Source organism: Papio anubis, chromosome 2, assembly GCF_008728515.1.
Source record: "Papio anubis isolate 15944 chromosome 2, Panubis1.0, whole genome shotgun sequence".
NCBI classification, from domain to species: Eukaryota; Metazoa; Chordata; class Mammalia; order Primates; family Cercopithecidae; genus Papio; species Papio anubis.
The window spans coordinates 121,221,711-121,245,025 of NC_044977.1; the positions used below are offsets into that span (position 1 = coordinate 121,221,711).

The 23,315-nt window shown below is 39.0% G+C and overlaps 1 protein-coding gene across 8 annotated transcripts; it reads left to right on the top strand.

The window, feature by feature from the left end:
• Window positions 1-44: 44 nt before the first annotated feature.
• LRRC34 (leucine rich repeat containing 34) lies at window positions 45-19,288 on the top strand. Of its 8 annotated transcripts, none has more exons than XM_031663582.1 (11): window positions 45-545; window positions 4,186-4,303; window positions 5,215-5,336; window positions 5,432-5,496; window positions 6,018-6,101; window positions 8,417-8,545; window positions 10,821-10,916; window positions 15,384-15,538; window positions 15,916-16,071; window positions 16,671-16,797; window positions 18,463-18,778. In XM_031663582.1, the coding sequence occupies exons 1-11, from the start codon at window positions 407-409 to the stop codon at window positions 18,664-18,666; spliced, it is 1,395 nt and encodes a 464-aa protein (XP_031519442.1). In that variant the 5' UTR covers window positions 45-406; the 3' UTR covers window positions 18,667-18,778. The 8 variants fall into 8 exon arrangements, with proteins under 8 accessions (XP_031519442.1, XP_031519444.1, XP_031519441.1 ...); XM_031663584.1 differs by having other exon boundaries at window positions 115-545; window positions 5,215-5,282; window positions 5,402-5,496; window positions 18,463-18,810; XM_031663581.1 differs by having other exon boundaries at window positions 312-545; window positions 5,411-5,496; window positions 18,463-18,810.
• Window positions 19,289-23,315: the final 4,027 nt, after the last annotated feature.

The following is a 23,315-nucleotide window of genomic DNA, read 5'->3' on the forward strand; positions in this document are numbered from 1 at the left end:
CCCTTTGGGAGCACAAAACCCTTTTTGCTCCCAAAGCCCTACGGCTTTATCATGTGCTGATGCTACTCTCTGCTTGTTCGCTGGCCGAGCAGGCCGGTGAACACTTTGCAGGAGGGGGCTTTGTCATAATCTTCTTTGTAGTCCCAGCCCTAGCTCAGCAGCGGAGCCCCTCAAACCTCGGGAACTCCTCCCTGCAAAGGAGCCAGGACGCCCTCCCTCAGGCTGCCTTTAACCAGGGCAGAGTGACAGAGGACCTCCACAGAGTTAGCGGTCACTGCCTTAGCAGTTAGGCCTCGGGGCCCGGGCAGGCACAGCTGGCGGGACTCGGCGCAGGCTGGCGCTGGCGCTGGCGCTTGTGTACGCGCCTCACAGCTGCAGGCGGACTGTAAGCGCGCGCGCGGTCGCCATGGCAGCGCAGCCGCCGCGGCCAGTGGGTGAGAGGAGCATGGGGAGCCCCCGGGAGGCCGACCGTGCGCCGGCCAGGTCCCCGGCTTGGGCCCCCACTCAGGCCCGTACTCCGGGCGCGGCCCTGGTGGGCCAGCGCGGTAAGAAGTAGGGAGCCCGTCTGCGCGGCCTGGCCCGGACGAAACGCGCGAGGGGCGCCGGGGTCCCACGGCCGGAGTCCTTCTAGCAGCCCGCCAGCCCAAGGCGGCGCGGAGGGAGAGTGCCCCTGGGAACCCCATCTGTGACCAGAGGTTTGGGGCGCCCCGAAACGAGGGCAGGAGAGGAGTCCCCGCCGTTTGTGCGATAGGTTGTGCAGATGGTGTCTGTCGCCGTGCTCTCGGGATCTCCAGGGTCTCCCTCCGGGAGGGTGTGGCTGGGGGGCTCTTCTCAGACCCCTTTTTGTGAAAGTCCCAGAGAGCAGGTCACAGGTGGGCATGAGGGTCTTGATACCGTTTCTGACTTTGCACCTCTGTACTGTCTCCATTTTAAATATTTCTGCGCCCATGAATGATCTTTAGCGAGTTAAGCATACCCTGAAGGGCCACCCCTTACACGCCATTTCCGTTTTATATGCTTGTTTTAAAGTATGTTTGTGGATACGGAACTGTGTTCGGAGGCTGGCTTAATAGTACTCACTGAATCCAGGAGATGGGCAGTGTTAGGCTCTGCCTTTAGCATGAGAGGAAATTAAAGCTGGGATAACAATTTGTTCAAATGTGCACACTGCGGATTCTGGGTGGGGCACCCACGTTCTGACTCATGCTCATCTCTTGGATTTCCCAGTGCTTGGCTAAGTATAGAAAAGCATGTTTTGGAGGGATCTGCCTCCTAAATAAATCCTTTCTCTGGAAATTGTAAAACGTGCTGCCAGAGTCGTGGATGAAAAAATGAAATTTGGGTTGGGTTCTTTACATTTTTCTGCGTAGCTGGGTTATTTCCTAGTTTTTACTTTACTATACAGTATAGGAAATAAATTCATTAGTGCCATAAAATCCTGGCATACAAAATACATAGGTGAGTTTTAAGTCAAAGGAAGGGTAGCAGAAACTTTTAAATACTGTAAATCTGTGGCTAGCTTGTTAAATAATAATATTTCCATAATTTTGTTTAGCTGTATTTAGCTCGTAGTCTAAGATTCCTTCATGCCTTTGCGAAAATGAATTGTAGTCTGACACATTTCTGTGCCTTGTTTGTGGTGTGGGCAGCGCTGAATCTCGGAGATTCTCAGGGCAATCTTTCTCTTAATGCCAAGGAAGAGAGTAGGGAAGAAAGAAGCCTACTGGGAGCCCAGCTCCATCTTCTATTTGGGATCTACTTGCTTTGTTTCCTGGGGAGGACGCTAAAGCAGCATTTTCTAGATTGCATTCCAAGTGAGGGGTGTGTGTGTGTGTGTGTGTGTGTGTGTGTGTGTGTGTGTGTGTGTGTGTGTTTGAGATGGAGTCTCCTCTGTCGCCCAGGCTGGAGTGCAGTGGCGCGATCTTCGCTCACTGCAATCTTGCAACCTCCACTGCTCGCGTTCAAGCGATTCTGTCGCCTCAACCTCCCAAGTAGCTGGGACTACAGGCACGCGCCACCACGCCGGCTAATTTTTGTATTTTTTGGTAGAGATAGGGTTTCACCATGTTGGCCAGGCTGGTCTCGAACTCCTGGCCTCAAGTGATCCACCTGCCTCGGCCTCCCAAAGTGCTGGGATTACACACATGAGCCACCGCACCCGGCCAGAAATGCAGCATTCTTATCTTCCCTATTCTCAAGCTTAATAGTTTGAAGAGTGTGCACATGTTTTAAATACTCTGAGAAGTGTTGTGTCTCTGTATAGTTTTGTTTATTTTAGCACTTCTCAAACTTACTTGATAATAAAACCTATTCTGTTTGGAACACCTTTGATCATCCTGTAGAACATGAATATTCCACAGAATACAATTTGGGAAATATTGTGCTACAATATCATTTAAATACATGAAAATTTTCCAAAATAGGTGAAGCTTTTTCAATATGTACATCTATCCACATGACAGAAATTATGCTATTTAAAATTGTCAGAGATTATCTAGTGACATGGGAAAACTGCTTACAATATAACGTTAACTGAAAAAACAGCATAGAAAATTATATCCAAAGATTCTAATTTTGTTTTAAAAATACTTAATATGCATATGAAAGAAAAACTATAGGAAGTATGTATGCCTAGACCTCAATTGTGGTTGTTCTTTGGCAGTGGGATTGCAGAGTAACATGTATTTTCTTTTAATACTAGAAATTTCCAGTCGGGTGCATTGGCTCACCTGTAATCCCAGCACTTTGGGAGGCTGAGGCGGGCTGATCACTTGAGGGCAGGAGTTTGAGACCAGCCTGGCCAACATGGTGAAACTTCGTCTTTATAGCCGGGTGTGGTGGTGTGTGCCTGTAGTCCCAGCTACTTGGGAGGCTGAGGCAGGAGAATCGCGTGAACCCGGGAGGCAGAGGTTGCAGTGAGCTGAGATTGCGCTCCTGCTCTCCAGCCTGGGCGGCAGTTTGAGAACTGGTCTCAAAAAAAAAAAAGAAATTTCCAAATTGTCTGGAATAAGTATATTAAATTTATTTTTAAAAAGGTTATTAAAAACTATAAGAAAATTTTGTTTGCTTTCATCTGAAATGTAATGTTCCTCATGTTAAATCTTGTTCTGCAGATCCATTTAGCAAACTCATTATTCTTCAGAGTGCAAAGGACACTCAGTAAACATTTCTGAGATATAGAGACTTAGAAGAGAAGCCAGCTCCTAAAAAGCTAGGCTGGTTGAGCAATGAGATCTCTGTGCACAAATTTTTAAAAGACATCCACAAAAGGTAGAAGTATAGAAACAAAAACAGTGGCCTGTGCTTCTAAGAAAAGTAACAGCATAACTTCTACCCCAGAAGACGTAGGCCTTGCAGAAGATGCTTTTGAGGTATTACTGAAAACAGTAAGGTCATTAAGGAAAGCTGCATGTATAACAGAAAGGAGATCTCAATTCCTGCTTTGTTTCTATCTTCTTAAGAACTTGGGGAAAAGTCACCTTTAGAAAGAGGAGATGGAAGGCTGGGTAGGAGAAGAGCTTCTGTGAGCCAGGCCTCGATTTGGTATGAAGAACTGACAGTTACATTCAAACTTGGGATGATGTAGAGGGTATCCAAGAAGCTTGTGGGAGTAGGTGATTTTTCAGATCCCTTTTGAGTTAGGTTATTAGATAAAATTGTTTTTATATGAAGCTATTTTAAGAAACCTTTTCCTCTGATGGATGCTGAGATACTGAAAAAAAAAAAAAAAAAAGAAAGAAAGAAATGTTGAGTCACTGCAACCCAATAGGGCACAGTGGAAAGAGGTTTTGGAATCAGTTTGATTCTGCACTCTGCCCTTATTAGCTGCATGGTTTAGGACAAAATATATGTCTTTGGAAGTCATTTTCCTCAGCTACCAGGCCTGGCACATAATGGAGCTTAGTTCTCCCTTAATGTCACTTCCAATGTAGGGTGCTCACTTAAGCCAGTGTCTGCCAAGCCTCAGTGGGTGGTTCAGTGGCCCTAGTTCTCCAAACAGCATTTTAATTATCTATCCCATTATTTTTCTCTTCTCTTTTTCTAACCTTATTTCTGTTTCCTTTTCTTCCCTACCCCCACTATACACACGTACAACTCATATCTTTGAAGGAAGTATAGTTTTTATGGTATTCAAAAAGTTTCTAGAATAATTTATATGTGATGGAGGATGCATATATTTTTCAGAATCTCCAGAATCTGGTCTCCAGGAACATTATTCTAATCTGTGTATGGAAAAATCCCAGAAAATTAATCCTTTTATATTGCGTATACTCCAAGAAGTGGATGAAGAAATTAAAAAGGGGTAAGAAAGACAAATACTTGATTACATTAATAGTGTTTGCTTATATTCATGTGTGTGAAAATCCTAACATATTGAGTGATTTTATAGCCATTTGAAAATGTTTGGTAAAATGGATATACCGTTTGATTCAGGTAAGTAAGCAGACGAGCAACACTGTTAGTAGGTCTTAGAGGTGGTATAGCATTCAGGAAAGAGCACTAGACCGGGAGTACCCAAGCTTGGGCTCCAGAGTGATCTTTAAGTTCTGTGGGCGGGGTGAATCTTTTTTGTGTGTGTGTGGGCGGGGTGAATTTTTTTTTTTTTTTTTTTTCCTGAGACGAGTGTGTCCCTCTGTCCCCTAGGCTAGAGTGCAGTGGCATGATCTTGGCTCACTGCAAACTCTGCCTCCTGGGTTCAAGCAGTTCTCCTCTCTCAGCCTCCTGAGTAGCTGGGATTATAGGTGCCCGCCACCATGCCCGGCTAATTTTTGTATTTTTAGTAGAGACAGGGTTTCACCATGTTGGTCAGGCTGGTCTCGAACTCCTGACCTCAGGTGATCCGCTCGCCTTGGCCTCCCAAAGTGCTGAGATTAACAGGCGTGACCACCGCGCTTGACCTGAGCTGGGTGAGTCGAAGAAAATCATTGAAGTTTTCAGTGTTGTTATCTATAAAATTGGGGATACTGTTTGTGTGAGTGTGAGTGTGTGTGAGAGAGAAATTATACGGAATCTTTTAAAGCACTTTGCAGTCTGCAGAATGTTCAGTAGTTTTAAGTTACCTGTTATAAACATACTATATAAGTCTACTTACTATATGCTTGCTTCCAGTAACTGTTATCTGTGATATGACTATTTATACATGAAGGAAACATACTTTAATTCTTTACTGGGTTTCTATTTCAAAATCTTTTTTTTTTTTTTGTATTTTAACAGGCTAGCAGCAGGAATCACATTAAACATTGCTGGTAACAATCGCTTAGTGCCAGTAGAAAGAGTTACAGGTGAAGATTTTTGGATTCTTTCCAGAATTTTAAAGAATTGTCTGTATATTAATGGTATGTTTCCATAAGAATCAATACCTCCTGCTTTTCATTGATCTGATTTAAGTATTCTTTATAAGGAATATCAGCTCTATTCATCTGTGCTTCAGGTTTGGATGTTGGATATAACCTTCTAAGTGATGTTGGTGCATACTATGCTGCGAAACTGGTTCAGGTATTATTTTACTACAAAATGTCCTTAGTTCCATTTACAGTGAAACCAATTAGTCTAATGACACACACATAAAATACTAGTTTTACCCGATGTCAAGGGTCCCGACTCTGTGCTAGAACACTTGAAATATACTGGAAACCCACTGTGAATTTGGTCTCAATGGAGCCAGTAGCTAGAGCTCCTGAGTTCTTTTGCAAACTTGTACACCATGATTAAATATATACACCACATCCATCTTTCAGATTGATCAAAACGAAAGTTTTTCTTTCATTTATATTGTAATTATATTTTGTTTACATAAGAATGATTTTTTTTTTCCTTAATGGTAGTTGTTTTTGCTAGGATACAGTCTTTCTTGGTTATAAAGATTTTCTTTGGAGGAAAACACTTATTCAAATAAAGTATATACTGTGTGTATGTGTGTGTGTGTGTATATATATATATATACTGTGTGTATGTATGTAAAACTGATCAATTTCCAATAATAATAATAATGTGTAATAGCTTATTTTCTCTCATAGAAACAACTCAATCTCATTTACTTAAACCTCATGTTTAATGATATTGGGCCTGAAGGTGGAGAATTGATTGCTAAAGTGCTACATGTAAGCATTTATGTATTTCAAACTAACATTTTATTTGGAAATTCTAACTTCTGATAGCTTGGAACCAACAGCGTCCGATGTTGAAGTGAATTTATTTTAATATTGTAGGAATACATATTTTTATTATACTTTATTCAAGTGTAGACATTGCATGAACACTTTTGAAGTCATAGTTTTACTAAGATTTAATTCACATACATAAAATCTACCCTTTGAAAGTCTTCAGTGGTGTTTTAAGTATTAATATATTCACAGAGCTGTGCAAGTATCACTACTATCACTATTTTTAAAACATACTTATCACCCTAAAAAGAAAAGCCCTAAACTCATAAGCAATCCCTCTCCATCTTTTCCACCCCCTACTCTCCAGCCCCTGGCAGTCACTAACCTACTTCATCTCTCTATATATTTGCCTACTGTGGACATTTCATATATTTCATATAAACAGAATCATACAATATGTGGCCTTTGTGACTGGCTTAATGTTTTCAAGGTTCATCTTGAAAACCTAGTCACAAAGATTTATGTTTTTTAAAGAGTTTTATAGTTTTAGCTCTTTAATTCTTTGATCCATTTTAATTTTTGAATATGGTATGAGGTAGGAGTCCAACTTTATTCTTTTGCATGTGTATATCCACGTGTCCTAACATCATTTGTTAAAAGACTTCTTTCTCCCATTGAATTGTCTTCACAGCTTTGTCCAAAAATCAGTAACCATCATTACAGGGGTTTATTTCTGTATGAATAAAGATCTCTGTGACATGAATAAGTTTAAGGAAAAGTGCTGTGCCTTGAGAGGCATATGCAAATATCTTCATAAACCTTTTTAGTGCATAAAGAGCAGCATTGTGCTAGCAAGTCCCACTTTTCACCCTAAGGCGGTTTTCTCCTTTCTCAGTAAACAGAACATACAATCGGGTTTTACATGACATGTTCCATTGCCCAGGGATGGGCAGGAGACAGATGTTTTTCTCTATCTCAACTGCCAAGCGGCTTCTTTCCTTTTACACTCATCCTCCTCAGCACAGACCCTTCACGGGTGTCAGGATGGGGGACGATCAGGTCTTTCTCTTCCCACGAGGCCATATTTCAGACTATCACATGGGGTGAAACCTTGGACAATACCTAGCTTTCCTAGGCAGAGGTCCCTGCGACCTTTGTCAGTGTACTTGTCCCTGGGTACTTGAGATTAAGAGAATGGTGATGACTTTTAACCAGCATACTGCCTTCAGGCACTTGTTTAACAAAGCACATCCTGCACAGCCCAAGATCCATTAAACCTTGAGTCACCACAGCACATGTCTCTTGCAAGGACAAGGTTGGGGGTAGGGTCACAGATTAACAGCATCTCAAATACAGAACAAAATGGAGTCTCTTATGTCTACTTCTTTCTATATAGACACAGTAGCAGTCTGATCTTTCTTTTCCCTACATATGTCCTAATATTTACTCATTAGAATGATGAAATGTCTGTAATTTTGTGAAATATTTATCACATTATATTACTTTAAAAGTGATATAGGAGGAATGGGGAGTGACTGGTTAATGGAATAGGACTGGCTTCGGGGATGATGAAAATGTTTTGGAATTAGCTACAGGTGATGACTGCACAATACTGTGAATGTACTAAATGCTACTGAATTGTATACTTAAAAATGGTCAGTTTTATGTTATGTGAATTTCACCTCAATTTAAAAAAGTGAAGTGCTATAATTTTCTTAAGATAAATTTACAGATTTTTCCAGTGAAAGGAAAGTTTATTAATATATGGTTTATTTACTGGTTATTGCTTGGGCATCTGTTTCTTGGGCATTATTTCTACTCAACTGTTAAACTAGATTTTTATCTATTATGGTAGATTGAATGTTACCTTTAAGGAATATATCCTGTTCTGGCTGGGCGCGGTGGCTCATGCCTGTAATCCCAGCACTTTGGGAGGCCGAGGTGGGTGGATCATGAGGTCAGGAGATCGAGACCATCCTGGCTAACACGGTGAAACCCTGTCTCTACTAAAAATATAAAAAAAAAATTAGCCAGGCGTGGTGGCGGGTGCCTGTAGTCCTAACTACTCGGGAGGCTGAGATAGGAGAAGGGCGTGAACCTGGGAGGCGGAGTTTGCAGTGAGCCGAGATCGCACCACTGCACTCCAGCTTGGGCGACAGAGCGAGACTCAAAAAAAAAAAAAAAAAGAATATACCCTGGTCTGTCTCCATGAAAACTGGAGGCTGCAAATAGTAATAGTCTCCTAATTCATGTAATGTATAGAATTCTGTGGATTAAAAATTTTTAAATAAAATTTTTTTTTTCCTTTTCAGAAGAATCAGACTCTGAAATACCTAAGAATGACTGGAAACAAAATTGAAAATAAAGGTGGAATGTTTTTTGCTGCAATGCTGCAAATTAATTCATCGTTAGAGAAATTAGATCTGGGTGACTGTGACCTGGTGAGTAAAATGGTTATGAGAAAATCATCCAGATAAGCTAAATGAGAGTCTTATCAATGACTAATTTTGCTTCTTATGTCTAATATCAGAGAAAAGGTATTTTTCCCCTAGACATAATAGTGCAGATTAATAAAATCAGACTATAGTAAATAACAGAAAAATACTTAATAAAAATATTCCTAAACTTCCATCTACATAGCTCATCTTAAACTGTATGGAATTTTTAGAAAAAGATCATGTTCACTTTAATTAAACAAATATTACTTTATTCATATAATTTTTTTACTTTTGAAAATACATGTTAAGCTGGGTGCAGTGGCTCACACCTATAATCCCAGCACTTTGGGAGGCCGAGGCAGGTGGATCACCTGAGGTCAGGAGTACAAGACCAGCCTGGCCAACATTGTGAAACCTCGTCTCTACTAAAAATACAAAAATTAGTCAGGGCTTGGTGGCGGAAGCCTGTAATCCCAGTTACTCAGGAGGCTGAGGCAGAAGAATCGCTTGAACCAGAAGGCGGAGGCTGCAGTGAGCTGAGATCATGTCACTGCACTCCAGCCCCCGGGCGACAGAGCGAGACTGCCTCAAAACAAAAATAAAATACTTTTTAGTAGTTACTTATATTGTAGCACAAAAACTTAAAATGATGCTAAAAGCTGCTCTGAAACTGGGTGACATGACATGTACCTGTAGTCCCAGCTATTCAGGAGGCTGAGGTGGGAGAATCTCTTGAGCCCAGGAGTTTGAGGTTACAGTGCACTACAATCGTGCCTGTGAACATCCACTGTACTCCAGCATGGGCAACATGGTAAGACCTGTCTCTAAAATTATTAAAAAATATAAAAGTTGCTTTCAACCTTCACCTGGCCTGATAATGAGAAATGTGTTTTTTTGCATGTCTTCAAATTCCAGGCTTCACTTTCTCTGACATGTTTTCAAATCTTCAGGCCTACTCTTGGGAACCTGTTGTATAGCCTCAGGTTAATCAATGTGACATGAAAATAAGATGGGCCAGGGGGCTCTCTGGTTTAATAGATTCTGAAGGATTTTTTATTTTATTTTTGGAGACAGAGTCTCACTCTTGTCGCCCAGGCTGGAGTGCAATGACATGATCTCGGCTCACTGCAACCTCCACCTCCCAGGTTCAAGCGATTCTCCTGCCTCAGCCTCCTGAGTAGCTGGGATTACAGGTGCCTACCACCACACCTGGCTAATTTTTTTTTGTATTTTTAGTAGAGATGGGGTTTCATGATGTTGGCTAGGCTGGTCTCGAACTCTTGACCTCAGGTGATCCACCTGCCTCAGCCTCCCAAAGTGCTGGGATTACAGGTGTGAGCCACTGTGCCTGGCCCCAACTTCCTTTCTTACTTTGATTCTTACTTTTCCAGAGATACAATTTTGCTTTTATTACCCATGATTTCAAAGGTGTAATGGTTCAGCCACATCAATGTAACAAACAGCTCACACTGGGCTCTTATAATGCTCTTTTATATTTTTAAATAATTTTTTAGGGGTATTGATCTGGCAGTTTTAGATTACTGGTTTCTCTGTGGAGAATTAAAGGGTGGCAAGAAGAAGCCATCTGACCACTTAGAAGTCCACGTGAGAAGTGAGGAGGACTTGGGCTGGGGTGGTGGCCACAGAGATGGACAGGAACAGACTAATTTGAGACATCTTTTGGAGGCAGCAGAATCTGTAAGACTTAGTGATCAACTGGATGGGAAGGTTAAGAGGAATGGCAGAGTGAGAGGAAGACCATGGTTTCCGGCATACCAGCTGGGTGTACATGGTGGTGTCCATCACAGATATGGGGGAGGACTAGGCCCTTTCAGTCAGATAGAGCAAGAGAAGCCTATGGGATCTGTGAAAAATGTGATTGGTAACCTTTTCCCACCACACACACTTAAAGTACTAGTATGAATATAAGAGTGCTTGTACAATGATATGTGTTGCATAAGTAGTATGAGCTCTAGCTGGGATCCACATAGAAGCTTGAGGGGTGAGGAATAAAAACCTAGAGGGAAACACCCAGGAAATGGACACTAAAACATTAAGAAACTCCCCATGCCATGTTTTAGTTAGATTTTAGGGCCAGGAGAAAAGAATACAGTAACAATTCATTTTTGAATTTGATCAACTTACAATTCAAAGTGCAAGGAATGCTTAAATTTTAAAAATAATTTTATCAGAATGCAGATAGCTGATCTTGAAATATTTATGTAGCAAGATTATTATATACTTTGTCAGTTTCCTTAATGAATTTACCTGTTTTTAGGGAATGCAAAGTGTGATAGCATTTGCTACAGTACTAACTCGAAACCAAGCAATTAAGGCAATAAACCTAAACCGACCTATACTGTATGGCGAACAGGTATGTATTCAAAGTGATGGTAGTTAATATAACAACATGAATGAAACTAAGGTACTACTACAAGTTTATGTCAAGGTACATGAATACACTATTTTTAGACATGTGTGTACTATATCTTGTAAACTACTATTTATAAAAATGTTTATTTAAAGGAAAATTATATCAATTCTTGGTAAGACGTTTATAACTAAATATGCTTTTAGATATTGCTTACTTAAGCAGCAAACATGTCATCTTTTCTCTTGAAACTCAAGTTCTTAGTGAGTAAACCTGCAAGGGTCAAAGTGGTCAAGATGAAAGCATAAATAATGAAGTGGTTTTTTTTTTTTTTTTTTGAGACGGAGTCTCACTCTGTTGCCTAGGCTGGCACGATCTCGTCTCACTGCAAGCTCTGCCTCCTGGGTTCACACCATTCTCCTAATAGTGAAGATTTTAAAGGCCACATTATAAGAGCCCAGTGTGAACTGTTTGTTACATTGATGTGGCTGAACCATTACACCTTTGAAATCATGAGTAATAAAAGCAAAATGTGTGTGAAAAGCAGTCTGGAAAGTTTGGACTTGATCCTATCTATAGATAAGCTGCTTGCTGGAGACAGAAACATGAGTAAAAACATGGTTCCTACTTTCATGACTTCTTGCTCCTTCTGGGTGGCTTTCTTCTCCTATCACTTGTAAACAGCTAGAGAGTAAGAACTCACATTATTATTGGTATAAACAAAAACGTATATCTAACTATTAGGAAAAGTAAATGGTCAAAGCACTTTCTAAAGTTCAATGTTTAAAATGTAATGTTTGGCCGGGCACGGTGGCTCACACCTGTAATCCCAGCACTTTGGGAGGCCAAGGCAGGCGGTTTGAGACCAGCCTGGCTAACATGGCAAAACCCAGTCTCTACTAAAAATACAAAAATTAGCCAGGCATGGTGGCAGGCGCCTGTAATCCCAGCTACTTGGGAGGCTGAGGCTGGAGAATCGCTTGAACCCAGGAAGCAGAGGTTGCAGTGAGCTGAGATCTCACCACTGCACTCCAACCTGGGCAACGGAGCGAGACTTCATCTTCATCTCAACCAATCAATCAATGTCAATGTTTGAATTTTGAACTTTTTTTTTTTTTTTTGACATGAGGTCTCACTCTGTCACCCAGGCTGGAGTGTGGTGGCATGATCTCAGCTCACGGCAGCCTCCACCTTCTGGCCTCAAATGATCCTCCCACCTCAGCCTCCTGAGTAGCTGGGATCACAGGTATGCACCACCATGCCCAGCTAATTTTTTTGTATTTTTGGTAGAGACAGGGTTTTGTCATGGTGTCCAGGCTGGTCTTGCACTCCTGAGCTTAAGCTATCTACCTGCCTTGGCCTCCCAAAGTGCTGGGATTACAGGCATCAGCTACCATGCCCAGCCAAACTCTGGACTTTTTAAATGATCAAAGCACTTTAGATAATTTAAAATTATCTACTTCATTCTTCCCCCTCAGTATGAATAACTGAGAATTAACGATATTTTTAAAGTAGTATTCTCATATTCAGAAGTGTATTTTACATTCTTTGCCTACATAGATATCTCCCTTTGAGTTATCTTTGCACTTTTCAGTACCAGAATTTTTGCAGTTTTACATCACCTTGTTTCATGTACGTAAATCCAATCTATTCAACAAGACCCTCAGAATCTTCAAACAGATTCCTATTTTTAAAATATTTAAAAGGCTAGCAAAATACAGCTCAAAGTAGGCATGCAGTGAATTGCTTCACTCATGATTCATTCACACCATGAATATTTGAATGCAACTTTAAACCAGACACAATGCTAGCGAGGTGCTACAGGTATTAAAGTCAAATAAATTACATAGCACTTGTCTTCAGTGAGTTTTCCATCTAGGTGGAAGGAGCTTGACAAGTCTGGAGAGTGATATGCTTGGGGTGCCATGGGGACATAAGGAGGGTAATCAAAATCAAAGCAGGGGAGGTGAGTGTGATAGGGAGGTTCTCAGATTGAGGATATGACAGGAGATTTGAAGGCTAAATAAAAAATTTCTGGATTGTATCTGTGCAGAAATATGTTTATATATAGGAGATCACATTATAAGCATGATCCCTTTTTAAAATATGTTGAGTGGTGTCATTCCTAAATCCACCTGAGGATGCTTATTATTAAAAGCCCAGGCCCCCTTGTTGCTCTCAGCCTGGTGTTTCTGGCAGCCAGCTAGGTGCTAGCCTGTTTTGTTCTTCTCCAGGACAGCCACTACCTTCTCTATCCCCAAGGCTACAATTCTGCTCTTAAATTGCTGTTCCCAAATACAAACCTGCAAATTAATTCCATTTATGGGTTTTACTGTTTTATTACCATGGAGGAATGGGATAACAAAAAGCTGTTAAGATGTTGGACTTCACCCTTAACACTCATTGGCATTATCCGGGGAGCTTGAAAAATACTGATGCCAGGTGCCACGCTAGACAAATCAAGTCACAAACTCGGTGAATGGGGCTAAAACCCTTTACTATTTCTGACAATAATTCCTCCCTTAATTAGGATACCCCTGCTTTCAAGCTTTGTAGCCTAGAACTGCAATCAAGGCCCAAACACAAAAACATAATAAGTTTGTCTTCTGTGCCTGGCACTAGGTAGAGCAATAGTGGAACCCCCTAAGTGTGATTGGTTTGCATTTTTTTATGTTCCTAGACTACACAGCATCCCTTTAGCATGGCTGGCTTGCATTTTTGAAGATACTAGTCCACATAACATTCCTTAGGGTATATCTTTTCAGTGTCAAAGCAATTTCAGCAAATACAGAATTACAGAATATTGAACAATAATAAATGCTTTGTAGTCTGCCTATGGAACACTTATTTTGTGCTAGGTACCTTTTTTCAGTTAACTTATTTCTGTGAGGGAAGCATAATTTCAGCTCCTTTACTAAAATGGAAATTGAGACTCAGCTGGATGAAAATATTTGCCCAAAGTCATATAACCAGTAAAAGGTAAAGCTGGTATCTGACAGATTTGATTTTTATTTTTATTTTTTATTTATTTTATTTATTTATTTTTTATTTTTTTTGAGACAGTCTCGCTTAGTCAGCCTAGGCTGAGTGCAGTGGCGGCTGATCTCAAGCCACTGCAAGCCCGGCCCCGGGTTCACGCTTATCTCCTGCCTCAGCCTCCCGAAAGTAGCTGGGACTACAGGTATGCTCACCGCTAATTTTTTTACTTTTTAGTAGAGGGGTTTCACCGTGTTAGCCAGGATGGTCTCTCGATCTCCTGACTCGATCTGCCCGCCCGCCTCCCAAAGTGCTGGGATTACAGGCGGAGCCAGTCACACCGCCAGATTTGATTTTTATAAAGCTTATGTACTTTCTGCTATTGCTATGTGGTTTCATTTAAAGTTTTTTTTCAAAGTACCTTTATATATAACAAGAACACATATAGTTATCTATGTTCATCATCAGCATTTCCAGTGACTAAAACACTTATTATGTTATACAGCAATCATGCAAGAGTACTTCTTATCACAAAATACTTTGGGCTATTCATTTGAAAATATGCTTTGATTTTGTTAAAAACTTAAAATGCCTGGTATTCAAATCTTCACTGATGCTATGTATCTTTAGTCAGAAGCAGCAAGCCTGTGGAACTTGTGCTAGTCTCTTGATGCGATCAGAATATAAGAATAAACCTCTTAGGAATTTGGTGATGAATATAAAAGCAGCGGACTTCGTGATATATCACAGGGTTAATGAATGTATTCTTTTTGACGGAGTCTCGGCCTGTCGCCCCAGGCTGGAGGCGCAGTGGCGCGATCTCTGCTCACTGCAAGCTCCACCTCCGGTTCACTTATTCTCCTCACCAGCCCGAAAGTAGCTGGGACTACAGATACCACCACGCCGGGCTAGTTTTTGTATTTTTAGTAGAGACGGGTTTCACCATGTTAGCCAGGGATGGTCTCGATTCCTGACTCGCGGATCCAATTCACCGCCTCCAAAGTGCTGGAGCCGCCAATGAATGTATTCTTTAATATAAAATAAAGATTGGGAAATGTCTTCGTATTTTGTCTGAAAACCGTCAAGAGTAGAGATCAAGAGCAAAGTTCAGGAACATAAGGAAGGTACAAGAAAGGTTTAGAGATTTGAAAGATGGATTACATGCTCAATACATGATGGGACCATTTTTTTTTCCTTTTGAAATGACTGATTATTGTTCCTTTAAAAAACCAAATTAACCAGCATCTTTTACATCACTTAGGTAGCAGGCACTTGTAAAATATAGTGACTATATTTTACCTTCTGAGAAGGTAAAAAATATCATTTGTGGCAAAGATAATTTTTTTAAGATAGACTAAACAAATGCAAATTGTAGACTAACAGTTTTAACCAATATAATCTTTTTTAAAAGCTAATTTAAATAACAGCATATGTCTGATAAACATGTACTACTTCAAAATTGTATTTTAGAAATAAGATTTTATCCACTTTTAGGAAGAGTCCACAGTCCATATAGGCCGCATGTTGAAAGAAAATCACTGTCTTGTTGTACTACACATGTGTAAGCATGATATAAAAAACAGTGGTATACAACAGTTATGTGATGCACTGTATCTGAACAGTAGCCTGCGCTACCTTGATGTCAGCTGGTAAGTGATAATTTACACATTAATAATTCAAAGTTAAATCATGGGAATAATCTATATATAAATATTCATGGTAATTGGGATACTTTGTTAGACATTATTTCCAATGATTAGAAACTGCAACCAATTGTCAACCCTTTGTCCTAAGCTTTAATATTTAATACTGCTGTCTTTTAGTAACATAAATGAGCAATTTAGTTGTGTAAACAAGAATGAAAGCAATATTTTATGGTGAATTTTCATTAACTTTCTTGGAAATCAAGTGATTAAAATAAACCTTTACTAAAACACAAAGTACTGTTTAAGTTTTCAAGCATCTTCTCACTATGAATGAAAACACTATTTCATATTTTCAAATATAACTATTTTTCCTTTCCCAGCAACAAAATAACTCATGATGGAATGGTGTATTTGGCTGATGTACTGAAAAGCAACACTACCCTGGAAGTAATAGATCTTTCCTTTAACAGAATAGAAAATGCAGGTGCAAACTATCTCAGTGAAACTCTTACTTCACACAACAGGAGCCTTAAAGCGTTAGTATGGTTTTATATTTAATCAAAATAACAAAAAAGCAAATTTTTAAATACTAACCTCAAACCCCTTAACTCTTAAGATGATGATGAAATATGAAAACTCAGCTTCTAAACTGACATTGTATTAAGTTACAGTAAACATTTAAATTTCTATTTTTCAAATGTACTGTCTTACAATTAGACTGGTTCTACTAATGATTCCTTCAAATTAATGAGAAAATTTGTATTGCTTATATTATTTATCCTGAATTGCAATAGAAAAATCAGAAGCATTCAATATGATCAAGACTTTTAAAAATAAAAATTAACTAAAGAATAAAATACTTGGATGCATTTATCCAGAAAAATATATCTGCTATCCACCCAAACATTTACTGAAAAATATAAAACAGAAGACTTTCAAAATGTAGTTAGTTCTACTAAGTACCTAAGGATCTAATTAGAAAACTAAGTTTCTTGGATTTTAGGAATTAAATGGTCAGTATTTCTACCACTACATTACAACATACTGAGGAATAATGCTAAGACTACACAAGAAAATGTTTGTAATAAATGTTGCTAATTTTTGTATTCTTTCCTTGTGGAACTATTGGTTTCAGGTTGTCAGTAGTCAGCAACAACATAGAGGGAGAAGGACTTGTTGCACTTTCACAATCAATGAAAACAAATCTCACATTCTCTCATATCTACATTTGGGGAAACAAATTTGATGAGGCTACGTGTGTAGTAAGTTTTAAGTTTTTTCCTTCACTGAAGGCTTTTTCTGGGATCATCTCTGTAACATCAGATATTATTTACAGGTGCCTCAGAAATGGTTACACAGTGAGACACTGCAGTTTTGATAATTAACATAAGTCCTAAAATTAGCTACTAGAGAGTTTGGTGGTTGAAATAACAAAAGACATTAAAACTATGTATTAGTATTACACATCACTGAATGACACAGTTCGAATTCCTCTAAGGTTAAAAAAAATCATAATTATCGATCAGATGTAGCAAAATTTCTGACCTGCTCCCTAATAATTATACCAAAATATGGAATGGGAGAGATAGAGTACAAGCTATCAAAATATTTGGCATGTTGCTCACATAAATACAGATAGCCTTTGATACTAATTTCAAAGCAGAAATAATGGTAACAGTTTTCATTTGGAAAGAATGAGGGGAAAAAGTAGATGTTAAAATTCTCAAAATTTGCAAAAGGACTAACCAAAATTCCACCACTAAAAAGAGTAATAAAACATACAGTATTGTCTAAACCACCCTCCCCAAAAAACCAACCCTTAATTTTAGAAAAACATCTGTAATCCTTTAGGTTCTACACACCAGAAGCTGAATAGGTTGAGTTTGGAACTGGAACTAATGATGAATGACAAGCTAAAGCAAAAACCAACTTGACTTTTAAATCTTTTAATGTTTAAATTTCCATCTTTCTCCATAATGCCAACCTTACTGACAAACCAGTTCAACATGTTTGTATGACTCTGTTACATAGATACTAAGGATCGTGGCTCATGCCTGTAATCCCAGCACTTTGAGAGGTCAAGGCAGGGGGATCACCAGGCCAAGAGATTGAGACCATCCTGGCCAACATGGTGAAACCCTATCTCTACTAAAAGTACAAAAATTAGCTGGCTGTGGTGGTGCGTGGGCCTGTAGTCCCAGCTACTCGGGAGGCTGAGGCAGGAGAATTGCCTGAACCCAGGAGACAGAGGTTGCAGTGAGCCGAGATCGTGCCACTGTACTCCAGCTTGGCGACAGACCGAGACTCTGTCTCAAAAAAAATATATATATATATATATATATATATATATATAAATTCTACAATTAAGAAATAATAGGTCAGCATCCAATTCTATGGAATTGTCTCTCTTAGCCTAAATCTGTAGATTAGATTCAGGGGGGTCATGAACTCCATATAATTGGATGTCCAAATCTGGGATTCCCTTAATTTTTCTGAGGAATGGGTAACTAACTAGCTATCAGCAGATTTTTGAGAATGTATACAACACCCCTCCTACCCAGCCCCCCTACCTATTCCAATTGATGAACATCTGTGGGACTTGAAAATTTTGACCGTAAGAGCTTTGGTCCACAAAATTGGTAGTACAGAAAATTAACTCTAGGAGTCACAAAATGACAAAACATGTCTAATACATTAAAAGTTAGAAATAAGTTTTGCAACATTATAATTTCATTCTGTGTAATTAAATGAATAAAAATCTACCTACAATACCTGGAAAATATTAAAATTCTGCAATGTTATTCAGAATATTTTATTTTAAACTACAAATTAGCACAGCTAATTTGAATATTTAAATTTCTTTAAGCACTGTAAATTGAATACATTTTTTCTTAATGATACAGTTTTTCTTTTCTTAAAAATCCTAGGCATATTCGGACTTAATTCAAATGGGTCGTCTAAAACCAGACAATACAGATGTGGAGCCATTTGTGGTAGATGGACGCGTATATCTTGCAGAAGTCTCCAATGGTCTTAAAAAGCATTATTATTGGACATCAACTTCTGGAGAATCTTATGACCATTCATCTAATGCAGGTTTTGCTCTTGTTCCAGTAGGTCAGCAGCCATGAAAAAGTAGCTCTAAAATAATTTTCATACATTTGTCTTATTATTTCACAGAGGTTAATATTCTATAGCCTATTTGTTTTCTTTTATAAATTAAAACAGGTTACTTTTTTCAAATGTGTAAAAGATAATAACTTCGTATAACTGTCTATTGTGAAAAACTGAGTAGGGTAATTTTTTAAAAGAAATTTTACAATATAAACTAAAGTTTTAACCCTGGAGAAAGAGGCCAAGGAACTAGACTAAATTTCTTTTTATAATGAAAATATAACCAAGTAGTGAAATAGCATGCAAGTAAAGGTCATTATAGGTATCTAACTGAAAGTTATTAAGTAGTATTAATAAAAAGGTTTGTGATAGCAAATTACCAGTGACTTTCAAAGGGTTTCAAAGTTCAGAAGTTGAAAAAGTATTCTACCTATCCTATTTACGTGTTACAGACAGGTATTAATAACAATTTCATAAATACAGGCAAATATATATAAACATATACATACCCCTTTCCCAAGTCAGTGCTGCTAGCTTCTCCCACCCTCCTCTCATAGATAACCACTATCCTGATTTCTAATACCAAAGGGTAGTTTTGCCTGTTCTTGACCTTTATATAAATGGAAGCATACAGTATACACTCTTTTTGTGTCTGACTTCTTTTGTTCAACATTATATTAGTATGATTCATTTCTGTTGTTTAATGTAGCAGTAGTCTGTTCACTTTTCATTGCTTTGTAGTATTCCTCACATGCTGGGTACTAGGGAGTCTACTAGATTCTGGAAAGAGTTTGATTTCCCAGGCTACGGTCTCTTCCTGTGTGCTACAGAAGGGACCCACAAGTTCCCATATTCCCCCAAAGGGAGATTCAGAAGATGGCTGAAGGGGAAGCAAGTAGGCTTACCTTGAGCTCACAGTGGGGTGCAGGTGGTAAACCTATAATCTGACCTAGACTGCTGCCTGAGGCAGAGCTGCAGTTGACAGGGCCCCAGAGAGTTTTCCAAATCCAAGAGAACTGAGATGAAGTCAGTTCAGCAAAGGACAACTGGGCTCTGACTAGACTAGGAAAGACTCGGTGTCTTATTTTATAAGCTGCTGCCTGCCGCAACAGAGGTCAGTATAATGCCCAGAGAATGGAAGGGCTCAAGAAAGACTCTGTCCATCCTGATGGCCACCGTCTTGTAAGATATGTCTGGACACCATTTTAGCGAGACAAAGGGCAGAAATAAAACAGCATTTCTCCAAAAGATTAAGCATTACCTGTAAATCCCTTAAGATATTATAAATTCTATCCCCTTTATATCAGACTAGGTTTTAAACTGGCTAAAAGTAAAAGTTAATTTTTTCCAGACTCACCACTGGGTATGGGCTCAAGAGGAAGGACATATAAGTTCCATAGGAAAACTCTCATTTCCTCTGCACATCTAAATTATAAAGAGCAAATCTGCAACCATATTGTATTGTTTCATTTTTCTCTTAGCAATCATCCTTTAAGACCCAGCTCAAAGACTGCTCCATCTTACACTGTTGCAGATCATATTATACTCATCATTTTACAATGTTTCAAATTTGAAAGCAAAAAATAAAGCAGTATGTGCTTTTCACATATTTGGGAAAATAACGATGATTTGTCTTAAATGCTGTCCTTTTCAAACTTTTCTATAGTATTACTTATTTATTATGTCTTCTTAATATCTACTACAACCATATCCATCTGGTTTCTGCTCCCAGTGTTATACTGTACCTGCCTTCTAAAGGATCATCATGCTCCAATTATCCAACCCAATGTTGTCTCAGATTTACATCCTACTTCTCTGTACCATGTGACTGTTACAAAGCCACTTTTGCCTCTGAAAAATGTGTGCCACCTTGGTTTTCTTCCTTTCTGTTATCACTTTCCATCTTCTTTTCCGTCTATGCTCATCCTTTAAATGAATTTTCCCCCAAATTCTGTCCTCATCTTTTTTTCTCCGATACCATCTCCCAGGGCTGCCTTAATCATTTCTATAACTTATTAGCTGCAAGATCTGTATCTCTAGCTTTAATTTGTCCTGGTTCAGGCCCCATTTCCAACCACTACCAGAAATTTCATGCATATCTCACCACCAATCAAATTCGGTACATCAAAATTGCTTCCCTTCTCTAAACATGCTCCTTGACTTATCTTGATGTCAGTGGTATCACTATCTTCTCAATCACCAAGGAACAAAGCTTAGGTGTCCAATTTGGGGCTGCCTGATTACAAGGAAAAGAGAGTGACTCAGCCTGTGTAAGAAAAAGGGGATTTAACATAAGGATACAACAGCCATAATCAATGGCATCCAGGGGCAGAAAATGAATCATGGCTGCATCACCTCAGTAGGTTGCAAAGCCAGAAAGTAAGGCCACTCTTCTGATCTCTTTAGGGCAGTCTCTTGGCTCAGCAAACCTGTTTCATTCCCTAGTTTTGCTCTATAGATCAGGTTTCTCTGCTTACTCATCATTTCCTTTAGACTTTAGCTTGCTTCACTGACTTCGAGGCCAGTTCTGAAATGATCTTTTCCTTTATAGGTATATCATTACCTGATTGTTTCAGAATTTCATAGCTCAAACTTGTCAGAAAGAATCTTAACAGCTCAGTCTGGCCTATGAATTGTTTTTCCCTGGTGAAGTGTTTTGTTGCTGTGGTCACAAGTATGGAATCATGTGTTACATAAGTGGCTGTCTAATCCCCGCCCTCCAGCACGCAACTGTGGTTGGCATGTGAGAACATGGGTTACAAACCTGGCTATCTAATCTCACTCCTTCAGCACAGACTATGGGTAGAGGACTATTTCAAGATGGTGTAGGTGTAGTACCGGAGATGCCTCTGACTTCTATCTCCTCTCCATTTAACACTTTCTCTCCATTCTGCCTAGTTCACTCTTCATCAGCTATGTGCAAATTCTTCCATCAGCCATCTCCTTGTTTGCCTATCCAGGTAAACAATGGCCGTTTCTCTGTCCATTCTACTCCTGATGACTGCTTAGCATTTCCTTTCTTGCCTTCCCCTACTATAATACTCAACATCCTGGCTTGTCTTATTGCAAGTTATATTTATGCTTGGCATCTCCATTTGACTGTAAACTTAAGAGTAGTTTATCATCTTTGCAGCTTTATGCATTCTGATTTGAATTTTTTCCCAGCATTTGAAACACTGGCTAGATACTGTTATCCAAATATGTGGATGTTCACATCCATAGTGTTTATTTTAGTAAATTTTTCTTGAAATTAAATACTGTATTTACATGGTAATTATCTAATTTCTTAAACAAATACAGATGGTCCCCGACTTATGATTTCTTGACTTTACAATGTGTGAAACTAATACATATTCAGTATACTCCTTGACTTATGATAAACCCATAAGTCAAGGAGTCTCTGTACAGCAAACCTCTTGAATGAACGGAAGCACGAGTTGCAGAGGACAGAAGAGCAGACTATATTATTATCTCAAAAAATTAATGCTGTAATAACTACGTATCAATATTGCCCATAAATAATAAGTAAAAATGTAGAATTTAAAGAATTTTACTTGATGGTATTTAAAGTTCTAGGAACTCGGGGGGAAGAGGGAGGGATAGCATTAGGAGGAATACCTAATGTAAATGATGAGTTAATGGATGCAGCACAGCAACATGGCACAGGTATACATATGTAACAAACCTGCACGTTGTGCACATGTACCCTAGAACTTAAAGTATATATTAAAAAAAAGTTCTAGGTACTCATATCTAGGTAAAATATTGAAAATTATATTCAAGAGCATCATTTTAAATTGCTTCCCAAAGGTAGAACATCAAGAAATGTTTAAGATAGTAGTTCATGGTTGGGCGCAGTGGCTCACGCCTATAATCCCAGCACTTTGGGAGGCCGAAGTGGGCAGATCACCTGAGGTCAGAAGTTCGAGACCAGCCTGGCCAACAGAGTGAAACCCTATCTCTAACAAAAATTAGCCAGGTGTGGTGGCATGTGCCTGTAGTACCAGCTACTCAGGAGGCTGAGGCAGAATTGCTTGAACCCAGGAGGCGGAGGCTACAGTCAGCTGAGATCACGCCACTGCACTCCAGCCTGGGCAACAGAGTGAGACTCTACATGTTTGGTATACATTAAAATCACCTATGGGGCTTCTCCAGCATATATATGCCCCGGGAACTGTCTGATTCAATAAGTGGGGTGGGCCTGGATATTGGTATTTCTTAAACATGTTTCTGATATGCACTAAATGTTAGAACTATTTAGAATACTTAAAAAAACTGGTACATGTACATTATTTCAACTACTCACTCGCACAATTTCTGTAGGACTGAAACACAGAAATAAACTACTGTTGGAATGGAACTTATAGAACCATTACCTTTCAAAAAAGGTCTTCTAGAAAATTTGTCTATCAAAATCATCCTGTGAAATTAAACATAAAACAAATGCCATTTAAAAACAGCAAAAAAAATTTTATATAATCTAGGGTTTCTTTTAAAACAGTCTAAAATCTAACATACAGTAGGCATGATCTGATACAAATACAAAACAAAATTAAATTCATTTAGAAAACAGTTTTTCAGTAAGATATTCACCTTCTAAAGACTTCCATAAAAATATGTAATACTTAAATAATTACTAATAGACCTTTCCCAAAACACTGCATTG